Source organism: Vigna unguiculata, chromosome 1, assembly GCF_037176805.1.
Source record: "Vigna unguiculata cultivar grain cowpea cultivar isolate G323 ecotype 2 chromosome 1, ASM3717680v1, whole genome shotgun sequence".
NCBI lineage: Eukaryota > Viridiplantae > Streptophyta > Magnoliopsida > Fabales > Fabaceae > Vigna > Vigna unguiculata.
The window spans coordinates 45747062-45762546 of record NC_140792.1 but is presented as its reverse complement, the minus strand read 5'-3'; the positions used below and the strand labels follow the sequence as shown (position 1 = coordinate 45762546).

General features: G+C 30.0%; 2 protein-coding genes across 4 annotated transcripts; both read right to left on the bottom strand.

The window, feature by feature from the left end:
* Positions 1-227: 227 nt before the first annotated feature.
* On the bottom strand, positions 228-4185 carry DPD1 (Polynucleotidyl transferase, ribonuclease H-like superfamily protein). Of its 3 annotated transcripts, XM_028056892.2 has the most exons (5): positions 3974-4140; positions 3084-3239; positions 2239-2883; positions 675-880; positions 228-590 (listed from the first exon to the last, which is right to left on the bottom strand). In XM_028056892.2, the coding sequence occupies exons 3-5, from the start codon at positions 2808-2810 to the stop codon at positions 367-369; spliced, it is 1002 nt and encodes a 333-aa protein (XP_027912693.1). In that variant the 5' UTR covers positions 2811-2883; positions 3084-3239; positions 3974-4140; the 3' UTR covers positions 228-366. The 3 variants fall into 3 exon arrangements, with proteins under 3 accessions (XP_027912693.1, XP_027912669.1, XP_027912726.1); XM_028056868.2 differs by lacking the exon at positions 3084-3239 and having other exon boundaries at positions 3974-4185; XM_028056925.2 differs by lacking the exons at positions 3084-3239; positions 3974-4140 and adding an exon at positions 3824-3932.
* Positions 4186-13909: 9724 nt separating this feature from the next.
* LOC146889010 (GATA transcription factor 16-like) lies at positions 13910-14647 on the bottom strand. Its single transcript, XM_085665246.1, has 2 exons — positions 14453-14647; positions 13910-14349 (listed from the first exon to the last, which is right to left on the bottom strand). Exons 1-2 carry the CDS (start codon positions 14567-14569, stop codon positions 14137-14139), a joined length of 330 nt encoding a protein of 109 aa, XP_085521372.1. The 5' UTR covers positions 14570-14647; the 3' UTR covers positions 13910-14136.
* Positions 14648-15485: the final 838 nt, after the last annotated feature.

Below are 15485 nucleotides of genomic sequence, written 5' to 3'. Positions count from 1 at the left end.
CACATTCTTACCCCATATTTTGGAATTTAAACCTACTTTATATTATTCCTTCATGTTATCTGCTTTCCCTCTTATATTTATCAAATAATCAGGACTTCACCTAGTTTTTCTTCCTACAATCCTGTTCAATGTTCTAAACATGCACTCTGCACTGTCCTGTTTTACTGGCTTGCTTTTCTACTAAAATCAAATCAATAATTCTTGCAGTGAAGTAAAAGCTTCAAAACTTGGTACCAATTGGTGAGATTCCATTAATAACAAGTCAACAATTACAAATTTCCTTTTACCTTTTAGTACAAATCTAGAGTCCATTTTTTTGTCACAATAATTATTGTCACAACATCAGTGCAAAATGCAGGCAGAAAACTAGTCTGAATTTTTCTTCTTCTTGGAGTTGGAGTTGATAATATCTGATTCTTTGAATGATTTTGCGACAAGAGAAGATAGGGTTAATTTCAGATCACGGGTCAGCCTGGGAAGAATCAAGGACAATGTGTTCACATCTTCCATGGCCCTGTGATCTGGTCCACCCCCTTTAATTCCGTAGAAGTCACGAAGGGCAGAAAGCTTATATGAAGAAAGTTCAGTTCCTGTTAACACATCAAACGGTTAAGCTTTTCACAGAGAAACAGCATGTGTGCACGTATAGAGAAACAACTAGAAGAGAAGGAGACCTTCACATTTCATTCGTTCACGTCCTAAAGGCACGGAGTCTGAGAACAACCAATTACCAGGAATGTTCTGAGAACAACGTCGGAATTCGTTGATGATGAAAGGGACATCAAAAATACGAGCATTATGAGCAACAAATAACACATATCCCCCAGGCTTCTCACGACTTCGAACATATTGCAACAAAATAGGAATGAGTTCCTCCATCCTACAAAAAAAATTGCAAGAGCGCAAAAATACTCAATAATTGCCTTCACAAAATTAACTAACGGCGTAAATTTTTTATCCATCAACAATTAAAAATCATATTTCTACCTCCTGATCTTCAAGTTTTTTGTAGCATGAACTTATAAAATCAAACATAAAAATGTGAACTTTCCATGATAATTTCCAAAAGTTATATAGAACAAGTGATGGTAGCCGATTCCAACGAAGTAAATGGTTAGTAAGATCTTATTCAACAACTCCAGTAGTTGTCTTGTCAGTTTAAACCATAGATTCTTTCCCAGTCATGTGCTTTATCAACAAGGAAAAAGAAATATAAAGTTGACAGTGACACTAACCCCCGATATATTGAACTGTTAAGTGGCCATAAATAACTTTAGGACAATTCTACATCTATGTCAGAGTGAAAGATGAACACCTTGGGAGGGAAGGCTTAAAAAATGCATAATGATCCAATAACCACCCTAGCATACTTCAAATGCCTTTATGATAAAGATAAATGAGATGATTTAATATGCTGCTTTTCCAGTTGATAGCCTTAGTTTCTCAAGTTTGAACTGTTTTCTAACACTTAGTAGTAGACAGGAATCCAATTTACTGTTATGTAAAACTGCCATAGGCCTGAAATAAGACAGAATATATGATAACAAATGAAATTGAAGAGCTTAGTTTTTAACTTCTCAAGTAAAATACAGAGAGTTAAACTTGGTCAAAGATGTTCATGGCTTCATGCTATGGCCGTAAAAAAGACTAGGGGGTCAAAGCAACAAAAAGTGTATCTCTCGATTTGAGATGGGAACTTATAACTAAAATATAAAGTCATGAAAGTAACTAGGAAGAAACAAGAAGAGCAAAACTAAAGCTCCAGAGACGGAAAATCCCCTTGGCTACCAAAAGGCCAAAACTAACAATTATATATACACATGACCCCTTATTCTCCTGTCTCTACATACATAAAACCTCCCCTCCATCTCTTTGAACTAGTTTCCCTCCCTTCATTATTACTTTCCATATGGAACTGTGGTCCAGTTTCTTGGGCCTTCAGTAGTAGGTTCCCAACATTTTTGTCTAAATTTACAAGTTCCTTTAGGGGGTGGGGTGTTATTCGCTTGATGGATTGTTTCATCCTTTGGGTGTAGACTAATTAATTTGAGGTGTTGAGACTTTCCCTCTGCTAATTTTAAAATTTTTCACCATTGCTGATTGTTCAATCAAATAAAATTTAACACATAATATGTGGCTGTGTTGGAAAGACACGATGAAATACTTATACTTCATTTAGTAAACGCAGGTTTGATCTACTGACCCAAGATATAAAAGACAACTAGAGGTTTAGATTACCTTGGAACATCAGGTTTGTTGACCATCTCGGTAGTAATGCCATGAATATGTGAATTAGGAACTTTGCATTGAGGGTTGACAAGAGTCTGAAAAGTGCTGTTCTCACCACCCTGAAGATCTCGAAGTGCAATTTCAATAATCCTTCCATTCTCTCGGCTAAGCCCTGTGGTTTCGATATCAAAAACAATAACAGTAACTAAACTAGACAAGTCTTTATTCTCGGCAATCTCTTGTTGTATGTCACGGTACTGAATTTCCTGGAACTGATCTAGCTGTGTTTTATTTACATCTACTGTAGCACCTGCTACAATGGTTTCACTCAAAATTTCATGCTTGATACTTTTTGATTTGGTGCTCCCCTTGCCTTCTGAATTTGTGGATATAGGTCTTGTCCACTTCTTTCTCTGTCCTCCCTGAAGACCATGAACTCTATAACCAACCGGCCTGATGCTAGAATTGTTTCCACTAGTCGTACTGAAACTGTGGAAGGTTTCTCCCCAGTAATTAGCTAATCTTTGTATTCTACATCTAGGTAGATTTAATAATGAAAAAATCATGGAGCCCGTCTTCATTTGAATTCAACTATGACAACTAAAGCAGTTATTTGATCAAGAATTCTTCATTCAATGAGTCAGAAGCTACAACCTGAAAGAAGAAAAAACACATCAAATGTAAAACACAAGCTAAATAAAACTCTAGAGGCATACATTATCATATAAGTCTGATCTTCTAATGCTAAATCCAGCATAACAGCGTGTCATAAATATATAGTTGGTAGTTACTTCTTGCAAATTTTTGAAGGATTAAGAACGATATCATTAAAAAGAAAAGATCAGGGATTGAACCTATGGATTTATCCCATGTATAATTATATACCAAAGCGCAGTTCCTTTTGAACAAAGAATTACATAGAAACCTTGGCAAAGCAACCACCACATACTAAATGGCATAATTACACTAGCGCATTGCTTTTTCCACACAGGACCAGCAACAAAATACCTCTGAAAAATACAAGATATCACTGCTTAAGAACAAAATAAATGAACTTAAAAAATGAATTCAGGTGATTTGATAGGGAAAACGCCTACAGGATTATCATTATCATCACTTCAACTCATTGAGCGAGAAGGATTAAAACTCTGTCTTAAAAAGGAAAGTTCTCCGGTGTCATTTCACAAAACGATAGGCACACTTGTTTGTAAACACAAGCGAACTGTGGTGAGGTAATAATGCATTTTATTTTTGCGAAATAAATTTGAATGGCTATTGAAATGGCTGCAACAATGTTTAACCCTCAAGCGAAAATAATGAACGAGAAGCTTACATTATATCAATTAAACATGTATTATTCGAACAGACACCAATCAATTTAACAAGGGTTTACGAGTCATAAATCATGATGGATACATTAATTGCATCAACCAGCCCCGCACAACCTTCAACTTACAGATAAAACCATACATTCTTTTTCTAACCAAATACAACAATATCTCATGCAATCAGACAAAAAAACATTTTCTGTGGCTCATAATCTCAAACAACAACAGACTGCAAGCGGCACGAATAAGAAGGTACAAAATGGCACCTGTTTCAATTAAAGAACAACATTTTCTAAGCAATTTCAAAAAAGATAAACATTTTCCGAAAGGTCGTCGCATGGTATTGGAAAAGATTCAAAGGTAAAAGAGGGAACGAAGAAGAAGAATTGAAAGAGTGGGCAAAGAATATGAATTACCTGAAAGAGGGTGTGACTTGAATTGAAGAAGAAAAGAATTTGGAGGAAGTAGTTATGTTATATGTGAGAAAGAAAAAGAGAGAAAAAAATTCGGAGAAGAGTGAGGGAACGTGCTCCGTTCAACGACAACGTAAGTTACGGATCGCCTATTGTTTCACTGTAACTGCACTCAACTCCCCTCTTTTTATATTATCCTATGTCTCATGTGTGACGAAGGCAAAAATTGAACTCCAATGTTATATCATTATGCTAAGTTATATTTTTGAGCTTATAAATTAACACATAAACAATGTTTTTTGATAAATGAAAGAAAATTATTAAAATTATTAAGAGTAAATTATTGACTACAACATAAATGGAAAAACTTATTTTATTACTTTTAAATTCTTATTATAGATAAAATTCAAGAATGACTTTTACTTGGCCTACTCAAATAAGCAAATAGGGTTACGAAGTGAAATGGAGAAAGGAAATTCGCACATGGTAGTTGTCTTTCTTTTGGGTATTAAGTAATGCATGTGTATACTTCAAAAATATTTTCTTCTTATAGGATCATTTGCTAAGAAATCGTGTACGTTTCTCCTCTGTTAACATATGTAGCAAAAGAATCATGTGAGAATATGCGTTGCGTGACATGAGATGCTTACCTATGTTGTTCATACTTGTTGCTTCACAATTAATGCAAATCCGTTTGCATTGCTAACATATTTGTTTTGTTTTATTTTAATTATGGATTCGAGGGGAGTGAATGGATACATCGGGAGAGATTTAGAGGTCAAGTTTATGGTATTTGTTTTAAAAATTTTGAAGATAAAAGTGAAAATATTTAAAGATAAAATTTGTGAAATTTTTTTATGGATATAATAATTAATAAAAAAGAAAGATTACACATTTTTATTTATGGTTAAAAATAATATAAAATAAAGATTTAATGAGTTAAAATTAAGTTAGGAAAAGATGTTGATGATTAGTTCTTAAATAAAAAATTAATTGGTGTAACTATTATTATTATTAATAAAAAATACATTGTATTATTTTTTATTAATATTATTTGAAAAGTTTTACATTTGATTACTATTATTGTTATTATTAATTATTATAACTGTTAAATGAGAATTATTGTTCGATGAAATTAACTTAAAAATAAAATTGGATATGATGGAAGTGGACATAATAATAACATTTGAGATGGAAGTACAATAAAAAATACATGTGTATCCTTAAATCTTCTCATCTCGGAAAAATAACCCAACACAATCATCATACAAATTCATTTTTGTTTATTTCTCATTCGTCCCTTTCTATAGTAAATAAATGGAAGTAAACAAATAAAAGATTAAACTCCTCCTAATTTTAAAAAGAAGGAAATGTAGTATAGTAAAAGACACGAAAATACTTGTCTTCACACTCAGGGAGAGGATAACCCAACCCTACCATAATAATGCAAATCCATTTTTGCTTGTCTCTTCAACTCACTAGAAATGAACACAAATTACTCACTCACTCATCCCTTCCTACACTAAATAAATGGAAGTAAACACATAAATGACTCAACTCCTCTTAATTGTATATTTTTCAGCCCATTTGTTGAGCATTGGTTTGTTTCTTCTTGCTCCTCTCTTTTTATTTTTGCACCCCCCATAAACTTAATGAATTTACAATTATACCCTTTCATTCATACCCTGTACATTTTCTAACAGTGGTCCCTTTCTTCCAACAGAGACACACCTTTTCTATTGATAATCGACAAACATATAAATAACAGAAGAAAGCTAGTTGATTCTTACCATCCGGATGTAAGAGAATTGAGGCTTCACGCAACAAGTTGGTGACTCTATTCAAACATCTCATTATTATTATAATAATAATAATAAAACAATCATAATCATAATATTAATAACTATATTTTATTTTATATTAATTTTAATTATATAAATAAAATTGTAATCATACAATTTAATCAAAAACTTTACTTGTAAATTCTTTTCTTTTTCTTTTTCAAAATAAACAACACTACGATCTTCTCTTTATATTCTCAAATATATTTGTTCACTCTTCTTCAAATTCATAATTTAAAATAAACACAGTTTTCATCTTGTTTGTAAACCCAAATCCAAACTTTTAGTGACTTCTAGGATGCGGCGTTCAGGATTGAAGAATAGAAAATGATTCCAAATTCATCTAGTATGTATTAATAAAATGCATCTTAAAATGTGCTTTGTTATAAATGTTATAATATTTTTTAAAATATATATTTTGAAATTTATTATTTTAATATATTTTAGATCGAACATTTCAAGAAATATTTTTGGATACTAAAATATGTTTATTAATATTTAATTTAGAAATATTTTTTAATTGCATTTGAAAATGTATATTTTGAATATGAAAAAAAATTCTTTTTATTATATGATAAAAATAAATTGAAAAAAGATGAAAAATCTATAACAATAGATAAAAAAATTCTTTTTTTTGTTACATTTTAAAATTTCAATTTTACCCTTTAAAATATAATTATTTATTAAATTTTTAAAAATTGACCGTTATTTTAGAAATTTTTTTATAAAACGGTCTATCTCTGCTTCTTCTTCTTTTTTCCTTATTTATCAACCGTTATTCTCTCATCTTTTATGATATATTTCACTTTACTTATAATAAATATAATTTTATTTTATATATTAATTTAATAACATTACAATATCATCATCTACTAATATAATATCACGCATATTTAAAAAATACGTAGACACATGCGCGATAGCGCCAGTGTTTACACCAGTAAATTTTAAGTTTTTATTATAATTTTAATAAAGTATAATTTGGGATTTATAAATTTCACGGGGATGAGATGAAAAAAGTAAAAAAAGGAGATACAGAAAGAAACAGTCTGAGTATTGGCATAGCAAAGCCTTGTGCTTCAGACCACTTCGGCCTATTTCTTTTTATGTACCTGTTGGGCCTGTTATGAGTTTGTACCTTTTGCTATTGAAAGCATAAACTAAATAAAATAATTATTTAATCATGTTTACAGATAGATAAATCGTTAATCAATACGGTTAAACTGCACTCCTGTATCAATGAAAAAGAGGATTTAATTTTTATGTAAATCTTTTATTGTATATTTTAATCTAATCATACTTGAAACTTAACCTTAGAATTTTTCACATTTATTACCCAACTTAAAACAGCTATAATTTTAACAAAATAATAAATAAAATTAATTTTAATTTTAGTAAATGATAACACACTTTGAAAATCAACTGGACCAACTGACTTGGTACAACAACTCATGTTTAAATTTAAAAAAAAAAGAATCCATTTGGACTCACCATCAGTGAATAAACAATTTTTGTTATGAACAATAACGTGCATTGATTTTATGTACATTTATCACATATTTGTTTTTTCTTTTATTTTTTTTCTCATTAAATCATATATCTTATAAGCATATCACTTTTATTTTCTCTTTAGGTATTTCTTAGTTTATCATTAATAATATTGTATTTCTTTTTATAAAACGTGAAATAAAATTAACCTTTATACCCTCATTAACACACAAAATTCATAATATAAAAACTTAAATAAACAAGTAAGAAAAGAACAAAAATATATTAAATGCATTGCATAATGGAAGTATAAAAATAATAAGAAAAAAAACACATATCCTAAAAGACAATTTCACACTATATTTATATTTTATTTAAAAAATATACAAAATTAAAATTAATATAAAGATTAAAATTTAACTCATTAATATAATTTGATTACGTAATATGTAAATAATAATGAGGTACGTATCACTCAAAACACCCCGATATATTTTCTTCTGTGAGCATAGTTTAAAAAAGGTTTAATTAATCGTATAATAACCAGTTTGGGGCTAGTTTGTCAAATAGGTACTGGGTTTTAAAAAAGTGTCAATTGCATCCCAACTTTTGAAAATTGCTTCAATTAGGTCCCTTTTAGACAAAGTTGACTAACGCAGTTAGTCAACGTGCCATGTGTCAATTTGTGGTTTTTTTTTTGTTTTTTTTTTAAAGAAAATTATTTTTTTTTAATTTTTAATTTTTTTAAAAATAAAAAATAAAAATGCCACGTGTCAGGTCCTGTGTGTGACACGTGGCATTGTCAGTGCCACGTGGCATTGTAATGCCACGTGTCAGATGTCATTGTGTTGATTTTCATTTAGTCCTCATTTATGTTTTTTCGTTTCAAGTTAGTACCTACTTATGTATTTGATTCAATTTTGACCTAATAATTTTTAATAATAAAATATTTTTTTATAAAATTAAAAGTAATTAAGTATAAAAGTTTTACAAAAATTAAGTATTTGATATTTATATTAAAATTTAGTGGTAAAAGTCATTTTATTAAGTCACTTTTAATAAATAAAAAATTAGTATAACATTCATACCAATAAAAATCTTGATTTAAAATTAGTAAGAGACAATATTGTTCTATTTTGAAAAAAAAAATTAACAAAACATGAGTACTTAATAAAAAAAGTAATTAATAAAGTAATATGTTAAAAAGTCGTTTTTAATAAAAAATATTAGTATAACATTTATACAAATAATAAATTTGGTCTGAAATTGAGAGAAACATTATAAATATTAATACTTAATTTTGTAAATATATTTATACTTAATTAATTTTAATCATATAAAAAATGGATTACAAAAATATTTTAATTATTAAAAAAAAATTGGTACAACATTGAATCATATACACATACTTAAGTACTAAATTGAAACAAAAAGACATATATGGGGACTAAATCGAAATCATCACAATGACATCTGTGATAGTGACACTGACACGTGGCATTACAATGTCACGTGGCACTGACAATGCCACGTGTCACACACAGAGACTTGACACGTGGCATTTTCATTTTTTATTTTTAAAAAATTAAAAAAAAATTAAATTTAAATTTTTTTTTTTTTAAAATCAAAAAAACCACAGATTGACATGTGGCACGTTGACTAACGGCGTTAGTCAACTCTGTCTGAAAGGGACCTAATTGAAGCAATTTTCAAAAGTTATGATGCAATTGACACTTTTTTAAAATCGGATACCTATTTGACACACTAGCTCCAAACTAGGTACTATAGGATTAATTAAACCTTTAAAAAACGAGGTTGGAACATATTAAAATGATCGTAGTCATTAGCCTCAAATCCCTGTGGTAGACATGGTCGGTTTGACAAGAGTTGGAATGTTATATCGTATTGAGAAGGAAGAGTTTGCAAAGCAACATTATTAGTTTGAATATTTACATTGTAATAAAGGAGTTTTGATTTTTGTCTGATTCATCCTCCTTGTACATACCCATTTTGTGATCACTTGCACCGAAATAAAGAAGGTTGATAACTTTGGTGTAAATGACATAGATAAAATGATAATTGAATTTATATATTTAATTATGGATTCGTAAGATTATTGAACTGAATAATAATTGAATCAATACTAAAATTTTTACTTTATATTTTGTTTTTAATGTAAATAATCATATCGTCAGCAAAAAAAATCATCTTCCATTTTATTTTGCAATCTTATTTTGATAATTTTCATTGTAGAAAATTATCTTTCTGATATAGTTGTAGAAACAAGAAGAGTTAAAATAAGACGAGACAGATTAAAAAATCAATCAAGTAGATGTAATTGACTTCCTATTTTTGTCAAAGATTGATTTTTTCTATTTTCTTCCTCACGGTAGCTTCCATTTTATCACTTTTAAATAATTAATTTATTCTTTTATTTCTTCAATATACTTATGTTTTCAAAAAATACTAAAAGATAATTTATCATAATCTAGAAAAAATTGTGATACGTAATTAATAAAAGAAAAATATACGGTAATCAAGTTACAATTAAAAACCAATTATTAAAAAACACTTTGTGCATTGTTTTTTCTTCTATATTTATAAAAATGAATATACCAAATGCTCGTGAGATAAAAAATTATATTAATTATTAAACTAATATTTCACTATCAATTGAGAAAAAAAGAATTACTTTTTTCTTCAATAATAGGAGAAGCACACAAAAATGAGAGCACAAAATAATGAATTTGTGTTCAACTTTCTTTTTTTCTTCATAAACAAAAGAAAACAAAACAAGTAAAAGTCTAAAATGAGTACAATATGTGAGAAATTTAAAAAACAGTGAGAGAGAAAATAAAAAATATCTTAATAAATTTGTTTATTTTTTATTAAATTTAATTTTATACTTTATTATTTATTAGCATTAAATTTTATATTTTATAAAATAAATAAAAAATACCTATTTTAATTCTTATCAATTTCCAATATATACTTTCATTATTTAAAAAATTCTAAAAAATCAAATTCTTTAAAAAAAATTTAAAAAATAAAAAACAAAACAATTTTCATATAACAAATAAAAAATTTCAAAAAAAAGTTAGGGGGGCCACGGCTCCCCCTGTCCCTTCATTGGTCCGCCGTTGTTGTTATCATTAGTAGGGAAAACCTGTGTGTGTTTGAGACATGTTATGCATGAAAATTTTTCCTCAATTCTTGTCTTTAAGAGCATTCCAAGAGTCATCCCAAGTAGGGTAAATGAGCTGGATTTTTCCTTTGTGCACTTTCGAAATCTCACATTGAATCCTTTGCATCCTTTAAATTGAAATACTCTTCCACATCATACTCATTTCGACGCATCGGCTATTTTATTATTATTATTATAAATTAACATTAATTAATAAATTATATTATTTGTTAGATTCTATATGATTATTAATTTTTACGGATAATACATAACTTTAGATTTTTGAGAAATGATCCGTGATGAGTTGGATTGTTCATTGAACAATTAAGTTCGTTCGATTTGGTTTAGTTAGGTTCGGTGCGGTCCGATTCGATTTGGTCTAGTTTAGTTTGACCCGGTTCGATGTCGTTCAATGTGATTTGATTCAATTCGGTTTAGATTAGATCAATTCGGTTCGATTTGATTCGATTAGGTACGACTCGGTTTGGTTAAGTTTGATTTGATTCAGCTTTGTTTGGTTCAATTCGGTTCGGTTCGGTTCAATCCATTTCGGTCTGGTTCAGTTCCGTCAATTTCGGTCCAATCCGGTTTGGTCCAGTTTGGTTCAATTTGGTTCGGTTCGATCCATAACATTTCGTTGCGGTTCAATGCGATTTGATTTGGTTCGGTTTGGTCCGACGTGACTCAAGTCGTTCCATTCCGGATCAGTTAGGTTTGATCCAGTTCGGTCAACTACGATCTGTTGTGGTTCAGTGCGATTCGACTTGGTTACGTTCGTTTCAGTCCAGTCTAGTGTGGTTCACTACGGTTCAGGACGGTCTGGCCTGGTCCGATCCGGTTCAGTTTGGTTCAATTTGGTCTAATCTGATTCGATTTAGTCTAGTTCGATTTGGTTTGGCTCGGTCCGGTTCAGTGAGATTTAATTCGGTTCAGTTTGGTCCATTTTAGTGTGGTTCAGGTCGGTTCGTTTTGGTTCGGTCAGGTCTAGTTCGGTTTGTTCCGTTCTGGTGCGATTCAGGTTGGTCAGGTTGGTTCGGTTTGGTTTAGTCTATTTCGATTCGATTCAGTTCATTTTGGTCCAATTTAGTTCGGTTCTTTTCAATTCAGGTCAAGTAAAAAATTAACCCTTAATGAAATTTGTAAATGTTTCTCTTTCGAATCGGTTCAGTTCGGTTTGATTCGATTCGGTTCCGTCCAATTCAAGTAAGGTCAGTTTGATTCTAGTCGGTTCGATTTAGTTTGTGTCTGGTCAAAAATTAAGCCGTTCTTAAATTAGTAAACTTTTTGGTACATGTGCAATATTTTTTATCACAAATTTGGTGTGATCTCCACATAAATGGAAACAAATATACATATATGGAAACTAAATTGAAACAAATTGACATATGTAGGGACTAAATTGAAATAAAAAAAATGACACTTGATAGTGACACTGACATATGGCAGTACCTTGCTACATGCACTAACATAACCACGTGTCACACTAGGGACGTGACAAAAATTTAAAAAAAATAAGAGAGTATCACGTGACACATTATTAACAATGTTAATATTTTTGTTTAGAAGAACCTAATTAAAATATTTTTTCAAAGGTTGAACACAATTAACAACTCTTTAAAAACAATAACAAACTGATACATCCGAACGAAATTGGATACTATACGACTAATTAAAATTTTTTTTAATAATTTTTTTATGATAAAGACATGACTGACATGAACTTATTGAAAAAATTATAAAATATAATTTTATAATTCTTGTAATTTTATAATTATTTAATTATATAGTTTTATAAATTAATATTTTTAAATATTTAAATTTTGTAACTTAATAGTAAAATTTTGAAATTTTAAATATCCAATAAATTTCAAAAGTATAATAAAAACTTAATTAAAAATAAAAAAATTAATTAATAACTTAATTACATCTAAGAAATAAAAATAACCAAAATCAATACCCTCGCGTTTAACTTAGATCCATGATTTCTCTTCCACGCTGTTGGAAGATGTACAAAATGTTTTTCTTGGCCGGTGACTACTATTCAATGGTAGGGTTGTTGCTGATTTTGATTTGAGGGAATCCTTGTCAGTTAGGATTGCAGTTCTTTCTACATTGCTTCGTATTCGTATTATTTGTGGAGATTTTACGATTCGGATTCGTAACGTGAGTTTGTATGTTGATAGGCATATTTAAAGAAGTGGCTGAAAACCTAGACGATGAGAAAGTTAATAAAAATTTATATTAGCACAAAAATAATTGTACCAATGTTCATATAGAAAATTTTCAGTAACATGCATGAGCAAAAGATAACTCTAGTTGTGGTTAATATTAAATTTTGATACAAGTAAAAAAATACCATTGATATTAGATAAAAATTTCCTTACAAATATCAATTGAGAAGTAATATGGACCTTTGTAATAAAATAATATATAATATAGAAAATAGATGCGGATTTCAAAAAAAAGAATATAAAAATTCCAAATTTATACTTAAAATTTTCTAATTTTAAATAATGAAAGTATTTTTTATAACTTTTAAACTTTTTTATTTCTTTTAAAATTTCTTAAGCAAGCGTGTCTTCTTTTATCATAGATCTTTTTAAATTACATGTAAAAATGATTCCATATTCCATAGTTGAACAAGAACCCCTTGCATGATTATTGTTGTTTAAATAGTAGTTCTAAATACTTCTTTTCATGTAATAGTGAGTGTACTAAAAAAGGATCAAATTTAGCACTTCCAACTGCATATATTATCTTAATTCCGTCCTATTATTTTATACTTTTGCTTCTCTTCTAAATGAAGAATTTTTAATTCCCCTATTTCAATACAAAATAAACATGCCATTGATCCATTTAATAGAAAGAGTAGAGTTCAATTACTCGTCGTACTAATTTATAGCTATCTTTGAGGGTGCTTATTTACTACATACTAACCTATTTTATGAAATAAAAATTTAAATAAATCATTCATAATTTTCATTTTATTTTAATGAATTCTTTAAGATAAGATAAAAAATTAAATAACCAATCAATTATATTATTATTTACCCAAACAGTAAATAAAAATATATCATCCTTTGGTTACGAAATTAGTAGATGAACACAATTTTTTAACACAAAGGATTCCACCATAAAACTTCAGCAGTTATTTTCCTGACTCTACCCAATAAAGTAACAAAAATCAATAAATAACTTCTAACAGTTTTATAATCTGATCAATAAATAATAAATGATAAAGATGTAGAAAGTTAATATATTTAATATCTTTAAATAGTTAGTGTTGTTGTGTATAGAAAGTAAGATGACATTCCAGAGGAATTTGGAAATTAGAAGTATTAGTCTAGAGGAGCATAGTTTATATAGAAGTAACAAAAATAACTGTATGAACACATACTTGAGAGAATGGAAGAAAAGAAGGGAACAGATAAGAAAGAGAAAAGTTTAGCCATTGATCATGGAATACTTACATCACTAACTAACTCAACCTATCTATAAACAGCATGAAAGAAAAAGGGGAAACCATTCCCTCTAGGCCCTAACATCATCAAACAATACATAAGACCTTTACAAGGCTCAAAGAAAAACAGAGATACGAGGTTAGGTATAATACGACATGAAAAAAGGGTTGTCGGATTGTGGATTACTGGTAATTAGGTTACCTGGAATGCGGTAAGTGAAGGAATGGTAAAAAAGCCACAGGACAGGGCCATCAAACACACAGCCGCCTGTTCCTCTTCTCCCAACATCTTCCACCTCTGTTTCTTCACAACAGAGGATGTCCGGTGCAACACCACCACCTCCTCTCTCTTCCTGGAACAACTCCCTCTCTTCCGGTACCTGATTCCGCAGGCGTTGCACAGAGTCTGCATCAGAACAAAAAAAAGAGAAAAGAGAAAGAAATCAATAATTGAGGCCATAATGAAGAGAAGGATGAAAAAGATGAAATAGGAATGGGTGTTGTTGGGCCTTGGGTCCAGCTGGTCCTCCTCTCCAGAGAGGAGTCTTGGTGGTTTTGCAATCAGTGCAGCATTTCTTGGTCTCGTTGTTGAGCTCTGGAGAAGACCATTCCTTCAGATCCATCATTATCAATCTGCAATGCAACACCCAATTTATGAATGAAAAAAAAGCAGCAATAACCGAATGGATCACCGAGAGAGTATATCAGTGAGGCACCGTACCAATACTGAAACGAATCGCATGCAGCAAAAAGCAAAATGGCCACACAGCACAACAACAACCGACTATGTGAATGTACCTCAAAAACCCTAGTGCTACCCTTCAATGACCCAAATGCCCTTGTTCTTGTACCCTGCCACGTGTCCGTGTGATGTGTCTGCTTCCCCTACTCACACTGGCACGGTGGGTGAATGGAAATTTCAAGAGGCTTGTATGATTGTATTATGAATCTTATGAATAAATAATGAGAATGAAGGATTATGATTGGCTGGGGAGATTGCATTAAAGCAGAAGCTGATTATGCATAACCATGTCTTAAAGATGAGGTTTGGGTTTGGATGGGACCTAAAATATTTCTAATCAGTTGCAATTTATGTTCTCTATGTAGAAATACAACATTAAAAACCTTGCACGATTACCTGAAATATAAATATTGTTTTTACCAGAAATCTATTTTATCAGATGGATCTGTTATTTATTGAGTAAAAGATTTTTAATTTTACATATACAACAACCTAACATCATGATAAACAACACTACAAAGGAACACAGAAGAAGGCCATGGTATGAAAGAGCTTCAAAATAAAGCACGTGGCAGGAATGTACGAATCACGTACATGATTCCATCATCAATTTATTGAAATTTATAAATTACACGGTAGGATAATATACGCCAAACATTTATCCAACTTTTCTTCAGAAAAGATATCAAAATAATGGAAAGACTTGTTTAAGTTACATATTCGTGCAGTAACGTTCAAAATCAAACTCTTTGAAACAAAAACTTCCATAATCAAAACCTAAAGGCATCGCTTGTATAAAA

What these genes read in the sequence shown, in the direction of transcription:
- DPD1 (XM_028056868.2), bottom strand. Translation starts at nt 2,810, where the DNA reads ATGAAGACGGGCTCCATGATTTTTTCATTATTAAATCTACCTAGATGT. An exon ending in AACAAACCTGATGTTCCAAG is followed by an intron (nt 881 to 2,238) that starts GTAATCTAAACC and finishes TTTTTTTTGTAG; the next exon opens with GATGGAGGAACTCATTCCTA. An exon ending in TGAACGAATGAAATGTGAAG is followed by an intron (nt 591 to 674) that starts GTCTCCTTCTCT and finishes ATGTGTTAACAG; the next exon opens with GAACTGAACTTTCTTCATAT.
- LOC146889010 (XM_085665246.1), bottom strand. Translation starts at nt 14,569, where the DNA reads ATGATGGATCTGAAGGAATGGTCTTCTCCAGAGCTCAACAACGAGACC. An exon ending in GAGGACCAGCTGGACCCAAG is followed by an intron (nt 14,350 to 14,452) that starts GCCCAACAACAC and finishes GTTCTGATGCAG; the next exon opens with ACTCTGTGCAACGCCTGCGG.